Here is a 12,739-nt window from a genome sequence, read left to right on the forward strand (position 1 = left end):
TTATATACATGTTCTAACTAAAGGGCCAGAAGTTATATACATGTTCTAACTAAAGGGCCAGAAGTTAAATACATGTTCTAAATAAAGGACAGGAAGTTAGAAACCGGTCGTAAGGAAACAAAACATGCTTCCCTCACCTGATGGTAGAAGTAGTTCAGTGTAGGTTTGTCTTCTGAAAAATGGTTCAAGAATCCTTTTGGCAAATAGCGTATACGCAGCTCATACCTGCAGATGAAGAATGCCATAATTAGCTTGGTGCACAACACAAGGTTCCAAGGTAAGACATTTACACAAAACAGTTAGGAAAGGCCAACTACGATGCTTTGATTTCAAACAAAACTTGTGTGTTATGATCTTACTGCAAACGTGTAGGATGTAAGGTAAAACTGAGCAGATGTTTTAATTATTCTGTACTTCCCCAGAGAATCCCTTTCAAATGAACTGATCAAAGAGACGAGCGAGAGCATGCCTCCCGAACAGCACCCTATTTACCACAAAGTGCCCTAATGGCCCTGGTCTAGAGTAGTGCACTGCAAAGACAATAGGGTGCCGTTTGGGCAGCAGGCCCAGCCTTGCTCACCTCTGGCAGAGAGAACCCTCCCCCGCAGCCTTTTCAACAACCCACAAACTGCTGAGCGGCTGGAAATAGCATGCCGGTTCAATCTCAGTTCCAAGCCTGTTCCTTCTAATTACAAACCCTTTGACACACCGTAGAGCAAACACTTCCCTGATGTGGCGTGCTTGAGACGGTCTGACAAAGTCCAAACGATCCTTTGCACTGTGGCGTTCTCTGTGGCGCTCTCATTAAGCTGATTTACGGTGGAATTCGATAACAGGACGCGCAGCCAGTTGAATGTAGGGGTATTTCCCTGCATGAATGCCGTGATGACAGCGTTGGGACGTTTCTACATGGTGGAGGGCTTGCTTCTCTGTGTCAACACTAGCACTGAACAGATTGTCCTTTTGAAAGGATTATTAGTGGTTAACCAGGACCCTGCATGCCTGCCGACTGACAGGCGTTGTGCCCGAGACCAGCCTTTTGGATGTGTGATTATCAGTATAATACAGGTAACCGCGCCTTGTGTCTCTTTGATGAACACGCAGCATCAACAACAACAAATCAAATGGGACTGTTGAGAATGCCCTCACACTCAACTCAGGACACCGAAGCCAGTTTCTCGGCATTATCTAAATGCAACCCCTCTCATCAGGGACTGGTTTAGACCGGGGACACAAGGTGGGAGCCATTAATGATGAGGTAAAACAGAAAAGCAGCAGGCTCCAGACCAGATCGGGGAACAGTTGAATAACCCTGGTCCAGTGTATCATTGCTTGCTGGTACCACACATGCACACAACCTTGTGGAAAGAAAAGCAGGAACATGCTTCACGGCAAAGGGGTACGGTCAAACACACACATATCCATCCTTTGTTATTATCAGTATATCTTTTCCACGGTGAGGAAACCAGGGTTACTGTGACGCGTCACATGGAGTCTGACCCATGTGCAGCACTGTGAGGAAGGCAGGGTTACTGTGACATGTCGCATGTAGTCTGACCCATGTGCAGCACTGTGAGGAAACCAGGGTTACTGTGACGCGTCGCATGTAGTCTGACCCATGTGCAGCACTGTGAGGAAACCAGGGTTACTGTGACGCGTCGCATGTAGTCTGACCCATGTGCAGCACTGTGAGGAAACCAGGGTTACTGTGACACGTCGCATGTAGTCTGACCCATGTGCAGCACTGTGAGGAAACCAGGGTTACTGTGACACATCGCATGTAGTCTGACCCATGTGCAGCACTGTGAGGAAACCAGGGTTACTGTGACGCGTCACATGTAGTCTGACCCATGTGCAGCACTGTGAGGAAACCAGGGTTACTGTGACACATCGCATGTAGTCTGACCCATGTGCAGCACTGTGAGGAAACCAGGGTTACTGTGACGCGTCACATGTAGTCTGACCCATGTGCAGCACTGTGAGGAAACCAGGGTTACTGTGACACATCGCATGTAGTCTGACCCATGTGCAGCACTGTGAGGAAACCAGGGTTACTGTGACGCGTCACATGTAGTCTGACCCATGTGCAGCACTGTGAGGAAACCAGGGTTACTGTGACACATCGCATGTAGTCTGACCCATGTGCAGCACTGTGAGGAAACCAGGGTTACTGTGACGCGTCACATGTAGTCTGACCCATGTGCAGCACTGTGAGGAAACCAGGGTTACTGTGACACATCGCATGTAGTCTGACCCATGTGCAGCACTGTGAGGAAGGCAGGGTTACTGTGACATGTTGCATGTAGTCTGACCCATGTGCAGCACTGTGAGGAAACCAGGGTTACTGTGACACGTCACATGTAGTCTGACCCATGTGCAGCACTGTGAGGAAGGCAGGGTTACTGTGACACGTCACATGGAGTCTGACCCGAAGTGCGTCCTAAATGGTGGCCACCAGCAGACTCTGAAATGAAAGACAAATGTGGACACCATATGATGTGCCTTATTAAGGAACTGAAGCAGGGGTAGTCCCCTCTGGTCCTGGGGGGTGAGATAATTCTGTTATTTGCCGTCACCTTGAGTCACAGGCCATACTAATCTCTGATTAGAAACGGCTGTGTTTATTCCTCTAGGAACAAAGACGCCCATCTCCAAAGTAGCGCATGTGATCATTATTTTTTTTTTGGTTTTGATGCTACAGGGCTTCCTCTATTGGACAGAAGGAATTAGGGCTAAGAATAAATTACTAAAGAATCCATTTTATAATGAAGAATTGGCACAGTCACAGAGAATCCCCAGAGCTAACTTCAATAGAGGCACTAACAATAGCACACAGAGTAATTCATTTCCTCTGTATTATTTAGCTCTGTTACTCCACTGCACTGACTTCATGCCTCACAGATGTTTGGGTGGACAGAATCAGCTCCACTGTAGTTGACAATTTCAATGTATCATCTGACTGTGTACAAAGGTAGGTAGGTAGGGCCAATGCAATAAAATGCTTCTTAGGAACAGAATCGGCTGTTCTGAGAGGTACAGCAGTGAAAAAGTAAATATGTTCCATGGAATTGTGTTGTTCATTGTACATATTTGTACACATGGATATTTGAGCTGAATTCATTCAAATTCATTGACAAATGTAACACAACTTGAAAAAAAACACACACAAACAAAAACACTTTGAAACCATTCATGCAATTAAAATGAACAGAAACATAATTTCATGGTGCAGAAAAAGGTAGCTTCTTTAGTTAATGTTACTACCTTTGGCTGAGCAAACTCCATCGGTCTATCAGTCTCTAACATCAAAAAGGAAGAATCTTTGCCCACTCTTATTTACAGTTCTGCTTCAACTGTCATGTTTGAGGATTTTTTTCCATGCACCCTGCTTTAAGTACATCCTCAGCATTTTGATAGGATTGAGATCTGGATTTTGAATCAGCCAGTCCACAAGCATTCTTCTATTTGTGCTGTTGTAGATTTGCTAGTGTGTTTTGGATCATCATCCTGGATCAAGATCTATGTTTGGTTAAGCTTCACTATATTGACAGACGGCCTCACATTCTCCTCAAAAAGTCTCTGGTACAATATGAAATTCATGGTTGATTCAAAGAGAGCTGAGGCCTCAGGCAGCAAAGTAGCCCCCAAAAAACAATGACACCACCTCCATGCTTTACAGTTGTTATGAGGTTCTTCTGTTCAAAGGCATTGTTTTGCCAAACATGGCACCTGGTTTGCAGGCAAAGAACTCCACCTTTGACTAATCTGGACAGACTGAGCATACTGTTCCAGTTTCAGTCTTTAGCCAGGTGTTGTCTGGCAAACGTCAGTCATGTCTGGCTATTTGTTTTTGAGACAGATGCTTCTTCCATACCGACCTCCCATGTAGGCCAACTTTGAGCAGTCTCTTTCTGACAGTTGAGTCATCCACCACCGACTGGTGTTTTGATCTTGGCATGACGTGTTACTACAAAAACATATGGTCAAGACCAAACTAGCACGCACCCAAGTCTCTCTTCAATGATTTTCTAAATAATTTGCACCTGTTTTTTTTATGTGATTTGTTGAATTTTTCACCTTTTTCAATGAATGTGGTTGAAATTTTGCTCAAATATCCAAGTGACCAAATATGTTTAAAAAAAAGACGACTTTCCACGGGTGTACGTCCTTTGACACAGGACTGTAGAACCTTTTGAATATGTTCAGAACATTTGTATTACACGCTGATGTCTAAGCATCTGTCCAGGACAGCCAGTTGGCCAGGGATTTAACTGAATCATGCAATGCCGGCCGTCTTGTTTGTGTTCTTTGGCAATATTGAGAAGTGAAACTAGGTCTGCTACATTATTAAAAGTTATTTCTCCAGCAGGACAAACCAGCATTAAACACAAAGGCACAAGCGCGCACAGCCACGTTTGTAATCCCATTTAAATATCCCTATTTTTCCTATTCAGTAACCAAACCTTTCCTGATACTTGACATCAATAACTTAACCTTCCTGCCTAAACTTAACTTAACCCAAAGAACTAACCCTGATCCCTAATCCGACAACAAAAAATTAACACTGATGCAAATTGTTTGTTTTACACCAAACTCCCTGAATATAAACACCTATCTCATGCAAATAGTCCCTTCACAGAACTAAGCAAAGTGTCTCTAACCAGAATAGAAAGAGAAGTGTGAGGCCCTGGTGAGGCCCTGGTGAACGGTACATCAGACTTTTAATTTGCAGTGACCCATCTCAGTACACATACACGTTGGTTTTTAGAAAAACTGAAATCCTAACCTAACCCCAACCTCAACCAAACCCACCAATAATGTCCTCATCACTGCCCTGGGCCTTAGGGATTTGACTAGAAGGAATAGTGACCCTAGTGGTCCTGCTTGGCTTCAGGAGAGCCAGCAGGGCGCTACGCTGCTGTCACCACACCTCTGTTAGCCACAGGGAAAGCAGAGGTTAGGAGGGATTAGTGTCTAAAACGGAACAGAAATGAAAAGGTCATGTCTAGACATTATCTCTAATACATCATTCGTCTCCAGTTACCTGCCACTCGGTCTGGGGGAAAAGGAAATCTATCAGCATTAGGCACGTGACATCAAACACTGGTTGTCACATCCACAGGTAGCTCGGTCCTCTCTTATTACCATACTCATCAACTGTTGACTCGGACAGAATGTTCTTTGTTGCATCTTCAGCTACCCTTAAAGTTACTGTGTTGTGTCTGCCCAAAAAGATATACTGGACTGGCAGGAGGAGTGTTTTTTTTTGAAGAAACATGTTTTATGCAGGCAGATATGAAGGATATTCAAAGCCAAGCAGTCAGCCTACTAGAATAAATTTGTCTTGGGTATATTTCTACTCTTAAAAATTCCTCAACTTTTATATTAGATTTTAATACAAGAACAAATTCTGTACTTTTCAATATGCTACACTGTTTTACACTATATCCAGGATGTTTGTTTGTTGACAAGGTTGGTTGTTTTCGTTGTAGTGTGAGCAACATTCAGACAAACAATAATAACTCGGGTCAGCTAGCTAGGTACAGCCCGGAACAATGGATGAATGGATAAATGGAAATACTATAAAAAATGTGTGAACGCTCATGACATGAAGACAGAAAAGCACGTGGCAGTGTGGCTTAGTGTAACATGTACATAACAGCTTATTGAAAAGAATAATGGCAAAGCAGATTTGAACTTTGATCAGACGGTACCAGCACTGAAAGGCCACATTTCATTTTCATAAAAGACTAAGGATGCAATAAACATGGGAGGAAAGACCACATGGGGGTGCATACGTGAAAGTAAACAAATGAGGCATGATAGACAATGTAAACACGGTTAAACAAGGAGATTTGACACACATATGTTTAACACCAGAAACTGACGGACATTTACTGGAAATGGAATTACACACTGGTGCAGCTGTTGTATGCAAGTATGCTGTTCCAGTCACCGTGGCAACCATTATACAGTAGGGGTGGACAGTGACAGCAAAACTGAACAAGCAGAAAGCAAAGGACCCTATGTATGTTGTAAAAGGAAATGAACCACCACTGTTCGGAAGACAGTGGCTGAAGGAAATGTAGGCTATTTAAAAAGGCAGGAAATAAAGACAGTACAATAAGTACAATGTGACACACTAGAGGACATGTTACAGTGACGTCCACATATTTTTGGCCACACAGCCATGACTGAGTCAGCCGAGCATCTTCCCATAAACCATAACAACTAAGGTGGGGGCTGGACTGACATGTTTAATAGTAACCGGGGTACTGTCTGGGTACTGTCTGGGTACAGTACGGTGAAAGGCCCACATCTGGGAGCCCAGGCATGTAGATGGCTCTGTGAGATTCTGCTGTCACTTTAACGTCACCTTGAATGCCCACTGTGTCCGTTCACCAAACCACAGCAGCAAACACCCAACTGCGTCCTCGGCAGGATGGAAAACGTGACACTCCATCATCGCAGTGTAGCCCCAAGTGTGGAGAACAGTGGAGAAAGCTGAACGTCACACTTCAAGGGTTGGTAAACCACCTAACCGTTTCCTGGTTAATGGAGGGACTTATCGTTAACTTCATAATCTAAAGGTCGTCACAAAAAAAAAAAAAAAGACTGTAATTGGTTGACATCAGGCCAAAGAAAAGCCACCTTACTCGTTATTCAGTATAGAAGATATTGCATTTACTATAACATTATTAATTAGGAAGGAAATGTTATGAATACTGTGTTAGCAAACTGCATAACTATGCCGGACAGTAGGTGGCGCTGTACTTCCTTCGATGATTTTACTCCTAAGAGAAGCAGAACAAAAGTAGAACTAACGGTGTTCACATGTGGCAATGACTGGTTCTCGTTTTATTACAACAGTATTATATTAAAGCGATAATCATGACAATATGTATCTTTTTGGGACATTTTTTCTTCTGTGAAGATTTTATTCTATCAAAAATGTCAGAAATATTAAACGGTCAGGGCAAGATGACTAGCTTAATGCAGAGAAGGTACAGAGTGTAAAGACCTTGAACCATTAAACATGGCTAAGTCGTCCAGAGCCTGTGGTCTAGCAGTAAGGCACCCAGATCTCTGTGACGTTCCCCATTGGAGACAAGGGTTCAATCCCCAACTCCACCTTGCAAGGTGTGTCTCACTCCTCACAATACCCCCTCGAATTCAATTTGTCTAAATTACGCTACAAATTCCTGCAAATATACAAAATAAAATAAAATGGGGTGACTAAAGATCTTAGACATACACTCATTAAGACAACCGAATATGTAAGCTCTGCCTGTGGAGAACAGCTGCCTTCCGTACAAGATATGGCAAAAACTGCTAACTTGCTACAGGCACACTGTACATATCTCCATAGCAACAATGACCCTTCCTTCCAAGACATACTTCAGCCCCATGGCATTGCCACTGGTCTGAATCCATTAAAACAACAGACTCCCTCGTTTTCATTCCCCAAAACAGGCACATTGCAGTTTTAATTAGGAAAATAAATATTCTAGACAGTTCAACAACAGTCAAGTGCTTCATGTGGTGGGTTACTATGAAGAGCTGCAGTCAAGTGTTTAAATGAAGGGCATCCAGACAGACATTCTAAAACATTTATAACCCACACATAACAACTACACAGGCTTTATCGAGACTCTCAGTCCCAGGTCTTCTTACCTCCACTCGTCCTGAGGGTGGTGCAGTTCGTACCTCTCCCTGACGTGCGACACCCCCAAGTCTGGGTGCAGCCAGTGGACGTCCCCAGAAGGCAGGTGGCTGAGACGGAGGCCCAGGCAGGACACGCATTTGACCTTGTGTATGTCCGCTATCTTCTGGATGATGCTCTGTCAGAGGACGCACACAGGGACACACTCAGGATACAGCAGGAGGTGAAGTTCATCGGACAACACGTCAGGAACATTCCCCAACAAGAGCTGACGAACCGCGTCACCAAAAGGTCTACCCCCTTGGTGGACGACTTTCTACCACAGCCCGGGGGAAACAACGCGACACCTTAAGGACTTCACGCCGTTCAGGACGTTGCCTGGGAGCCTGACAGACTGCAACTGACAGTCAGTAATTGTCCTACGTTTGGGATGAAGCGGGAGATGGAGATGAATAATTAGCTGTCACAGTCACTTAGCTACAGAGTGACACGTCGGCGGAGCTGTGTGGGCGCCCACCTGACACGTCCGGGTCTACAGGAGTGACATGAGGACTCTTCCAATGAGAGTGGACCACGTGGAGACCTCAGGCACCAGGCCTGAATGATATACGGTCCTATCTCTCAGAGGCTTGCACGAACAAATTCTCGTTGTTTGTCATGTTTTGTTGAGGCAGGGGCAATTATTGCAGGGGAATCCATCATTGTGAAGTCACTGCGGGCTTTTGACACAATCTGAGAAGTGACACCACACTTTGGTCAGAATGATTAACTAGGAGTCCTTGTTCCATTACGTCCTTAACGTAGTCTGACAACTCAACTACAGGAGTTAGAGACCAGTGAACCTTACGGAGGTCAACTACTTAGTTCAATAATCTTTTTGCTACTTCATTAAAGAGACAGATGCATTCCAAAGGAGATGCCGAATCCAAACATTTTGAATCTTTTCCAAAAAAATTGTCCAACTGTTTGATCACCTATTTAACTGGGTCACTCCACAAAGAGAGTGCTTTTTGGGTAGTGTAATTTGGTCAAATGAACAATTTCACCCCCAGTCAGAGTGGAATGAAAGGGAGAGTCTCTGTCACAATAACAAGACAACGCTCCAAAGTAACTTCTTCACCATACGTCCTGGATTGGTTGAACAGTGAAGAAGAGAATGTCCCAGGCCTTTCACTTCTCGTTAGCCTCAGACCAAACCATCCTGGTCATTCAAGCTTACGAACTGCTTAGCTGTAAGCCTGCAAGATCAGAATGTTTGGACAATGCTACTAATTAGCGCAAATTATGTCAATTAAAGCGAGAGGTTGACGTAATATGACTGGAAGATTTAGAAATTGTTAAAATATTTCTAGTCTACATGGGTAACAGGTATAATATATTCTCTACATTTCTTTGTCATTTGTTTTTATTTTCTACATTAAAAGAAGCAAAAACGTGTTGTACTTATTTTTGGTCAAATTGTAATTTGTTTATGTTCAATAAAAATTATTTGAAAATTATTTGAAACTGAAAGGTGTACAAGCTGAGTGTTTCTCCACAGAACACCAGAAAAGTGTCAAAAAGTTTTCGCAAGGAGTTGACAATTAGATGTTTAATGTTTACTTAAGAAAGATTATAAAAAGTATTAGCTTCCACATATTAACACTACTAAGAGTTCCATTCAAATAAGATGGTTGATATGAGTCAAAAATATTACGAGTTAATGAGCACTGACAATTAGTCCCAAATTAAACCCTATTTCCTGTAGTGAACTACAGTTGTCGACAGACCCTGTAGACACACTGCTTAGGGAATCATCAAAATGCAATCAATCACTCTAGTGATAGACAACTAAATCCCAAGAGACAACAGACTACCAAAAGCCACTTTGTCTGGTACCGTGTAAATAAAAGCTGGAATCCTTAATGGTAAAATGTTTAGAATGACAGGAAGTATGCAGGTTGAGCGGTGGCCACGGACCGTCTACTTAAGTCATGATGGGTGGCGACTACCAACCCGGAACTTAGTGAAACATACTGTTGTGTGTGCGTTACACGTGTTCTAAGCCAATCAGACGCTCAGCTCACCCTGACATCGGTGGCGTCTCCGTGGCGGATGTTGCTGGCCCAGGTGGACGGTTCACTGTTGCTCTCGAAGTAGTGGTGGATCTTGAGCACGCGGTCCATGGTCCCCGGGGAGCGCTCCATTCCCAGGCTGAGACGTGGCTTCACCCCCCCACCACACAGACCGGCCTGGTGGTTCAGGCTTGGGTCCAGGTACGCTGACGCCATGCCTCCTTTGATGGGGGCTAGCTGTCGGTCATATTCTGAGGGAAGGGGGAGACAGGGATGGTTCAGGTGAACGGGCGCATTAGGCTCCTTTGGTTGCGTGCTACTTCTGAAGGCAGACAGGAGAGGACCGACAAACACGCAAGCGGACAGACTGACAGATAAGAGCGTGTCATCAGGGGGGCTCCTAGTGCAAGTCCCTGGGCCCAGCTGAGGAGAGCTGGGCTGGGCCTGACAGTTGGGTGGCCTTGGGGAGACAGTAGGGAGCAGCGCTGTCAAAAGCACTGCCAGCACGACAACAACCCTCCCCATGGCTCCTCTACTGGGGCGGTCACGCAAAAACAAGGAAATAATATAGACTCAGTGATGGTCAGTGACATTCCTGAGCCCTCCTGTATAAGCTACTGATAACAACAATACCAAACTACAGGAAAAGCTGCCCTTTACAAGCCACACGCTGAACGCAAATGCGCTCACGCACACATTTATGGACGTCCTCTTTTGCCGGGATTAACGTTCTGATAATCCCAGCCGAATACTGTAGATGCAAGGGGGCTGGAGGCAATACGGAAACTTCGGACCAACAAATTCACAAGCAACCAAGAGTACAACACCACAATAGTACCACAGTAGTAACACAGACATGAGCTGCCTAAAGGAACTGTCCGACTTCCCTTTGGACCAAAAGCTTTTAATGAACCCCGGAAAAAACAAAAGCGAAGACAAACACTCACAACCTAACAGCGGCAGAGTAACAACACAACCTCCCAACCACTCAGCACTTCCTACCTTTGCTGAGGAAGGGCCAGCATGTACACGCCCCTGCGGAGTCCCGTTCTGGCATCCTGACACTGGCCACTACTGCCAACATGGGTGTTACAGCGCGGCGCTACACCGCGGCTCCGCGGCTACTCATCACCTACGGCTTAGTACTTAAGGAAGCTGGGAACAAACACTGTCGACGGACCCGTGTCTCAATGCACACTCCTTTTCGTACACACATTCCACTCCCACTCTTGCTCAAACATCACCCCCCCCACACACAGTCACACACACACACACACACACGCAAAGTGAATAACACATTCATGTCTTTCCTGCCCAGTCACGTCACATCCTGGTTTTCACAATGAGTCGAGTCCGCTCAGGAGCCCCGGTGAGTCATGAACATGTCACAGCTGTCTCCTCACACAGCACAGGGCTCTTCCTGGCGGAGCGGGAGGGTAGACAGCCAATCACAGGGCAGAGCCCTGTGCACTCAACACCATTGCACTGCCTTCTCTGTGGAGTGCCGAGATCAACATGTCCCCCCTGTTCCTTGGCTGAACTCGGGGGCGGGGTAGGTCAGAGTCCTCTCTGCAACACAATACAGTCTGTTCTGGCTCCTCTCCTGGTTAGTACATAGCCTAGGTTCCCCTGGGCGGGGCTGAACAAAGCAGAGGGAAGGACATCCCAGAACCCTCCAGCACTCAAAACAGTCCTGTGAATACTGTGACAACCTTCACACTGTTTACTTAAGCACAGTGGTATTCAACGGCAGGGTCGCAGTTCAAATATATACGGTATTTCTTTAGTTTTAACTATTATTCTGCAATGTGGGGTGGAAAATAGTAAGACATCATAACTTGCAAATAACACAAAAAGTGTTTAACATTGAGACATGAAACGATGGACTGTTATTGTCTGGAACATCTCAAGAACTTTGTAAGTTTCTTCAAGTGTAGTCACAAAATCCCCATACCCAAGTGCTATGATGAAACTGTTTCTCATGGTGAGCGCCACAGGAAAAGCAAGACCCAGAGTTTAAACAGGACAATAACCCCAAACAAACCCCCAGGCAGTCTAAAGTCTATCTGACCAAGAAGATGTGACGGCATGCTGCCTCAGAAGACCTGACCTCCATAATCACCTGACCTCAACCCCACTGAGATGGTTGGAGATTAGTTTGGACCGCAGAGTGATGGAGAAGCAGCCAACAAGTGCTCAGCATATGTCAGAACTCTGTTGAAGAGACCACCTCATCAAGCTTTTCTAGATAGATTAAAATGTAACCAACAGAAGGTTATAATGCTATCGATATTGGGGTGGGAGTGCAAGACACCCCCCGCCCCCCCCCCAAGTTGAGTCCCCGAAATTCAAGTAAGAAAAAGGGGATCCCTGTTCCAGTTATTTTCATACCTCTAGTCTAGCCTCAGAGTGTAGCAGCTGCTACCCACACAGGTTCCACAGGCAGAGAGGGGAAGACTGGAATTATCCAGGTAACACAGTGAAGACAAAGCATGTGTGGCATGGCTTAGAGCAAGGTTTGGCAAAAGACGGCCCCCGGGACAAAATTGGCATGCCAGCAATAATATCTGGCCCGCGGCATGATTATTTTGACAGCAGCTGGTGCTGAAATAGATCTCAGTCATGACAGTAACATTTACTCACATAAACACTCTCTTTAGTGATTTTACCTAGAAAATAAATGTGCGAGAAGGTTTTTTGCAACAATGCTTCATTTGGAGTTGAACTGAGAGTTTTTACCTCGAAAGGTTCTGAAGTGCATTCAATTGTGGCTTGCTTGACACACCTCTGAAATACCCTTTGCAAACAGCGACAACTTCAGTGCAAATAAGACACACCGGCTTTGCATTCAGGAAACTAGGTAGGATGAAGGCATAGTTGTCTTTCCATTCATCTTTGAATGCCCTATTTTCGCTGTCCACTTTCCTCTTTAGACTCATTGATAGTGCCATTTTGTGTATACAGCTAGCTTAACTGTTTAGTTCTGCACACAACGTAGTAGCGTAGCCTAGCTCCAGCACGC

At 45.0% G+C, this 12,739-nt stretch overlaps 1 protein-coding gene across 7 annotated transcripts in view; it reads right to left on the reverse strand.

Annotated features, from left to right (window-relative positions):
* The window catches only part of ptk2ab (protein tyrosine kinase 2ab), an 83,198-nt gene that overhangs the window by 49,643 nt on the left and 20,816 nt on the right, over window positions 1–12,739 (reverse strand). For 6 of the 7 annotated variants that reach the window (XM_020041264.2, XM_020041269.2, XM_020041268.2 and 3 more), the window contains 3 exons: window positions 9,730–9,968; window positions 7,675–7,841; window positions 138–225 (listed from right to left, as the gene is read on the reverse strand). In XM_020041264.2, coding sequence (XP_019896823.1) covers window positions 138–225; window positions 7,675–7,841; window positions 9,730–9,968 — 494 coding nt within the window. Of the gene's footprint in view, window positions 1–137; window positions 226–7,674; window positions 7,842–9,729; window positions 9,969–10,719; window positions 11,129–12,739 lie in introns of those variants that run through there. The other variant, XM_020041266.2, reaches the window with a different exon arrangement.

This window comes from Esox lucius, chromosome 20 (genome assembly GCF_011004845.1).
Source record: "Esox lucius isolate fEsoLuc1 chromosome 20, fEsoLuc1.pri, whole genome shotgun sequence".
In the NCBI taxonomy this organism is placed as follows: Eukaryota; Metazoa; Chordata; class Actinopteri; order Esociformes; family Esocidae; genus Esox; species Esox lucius.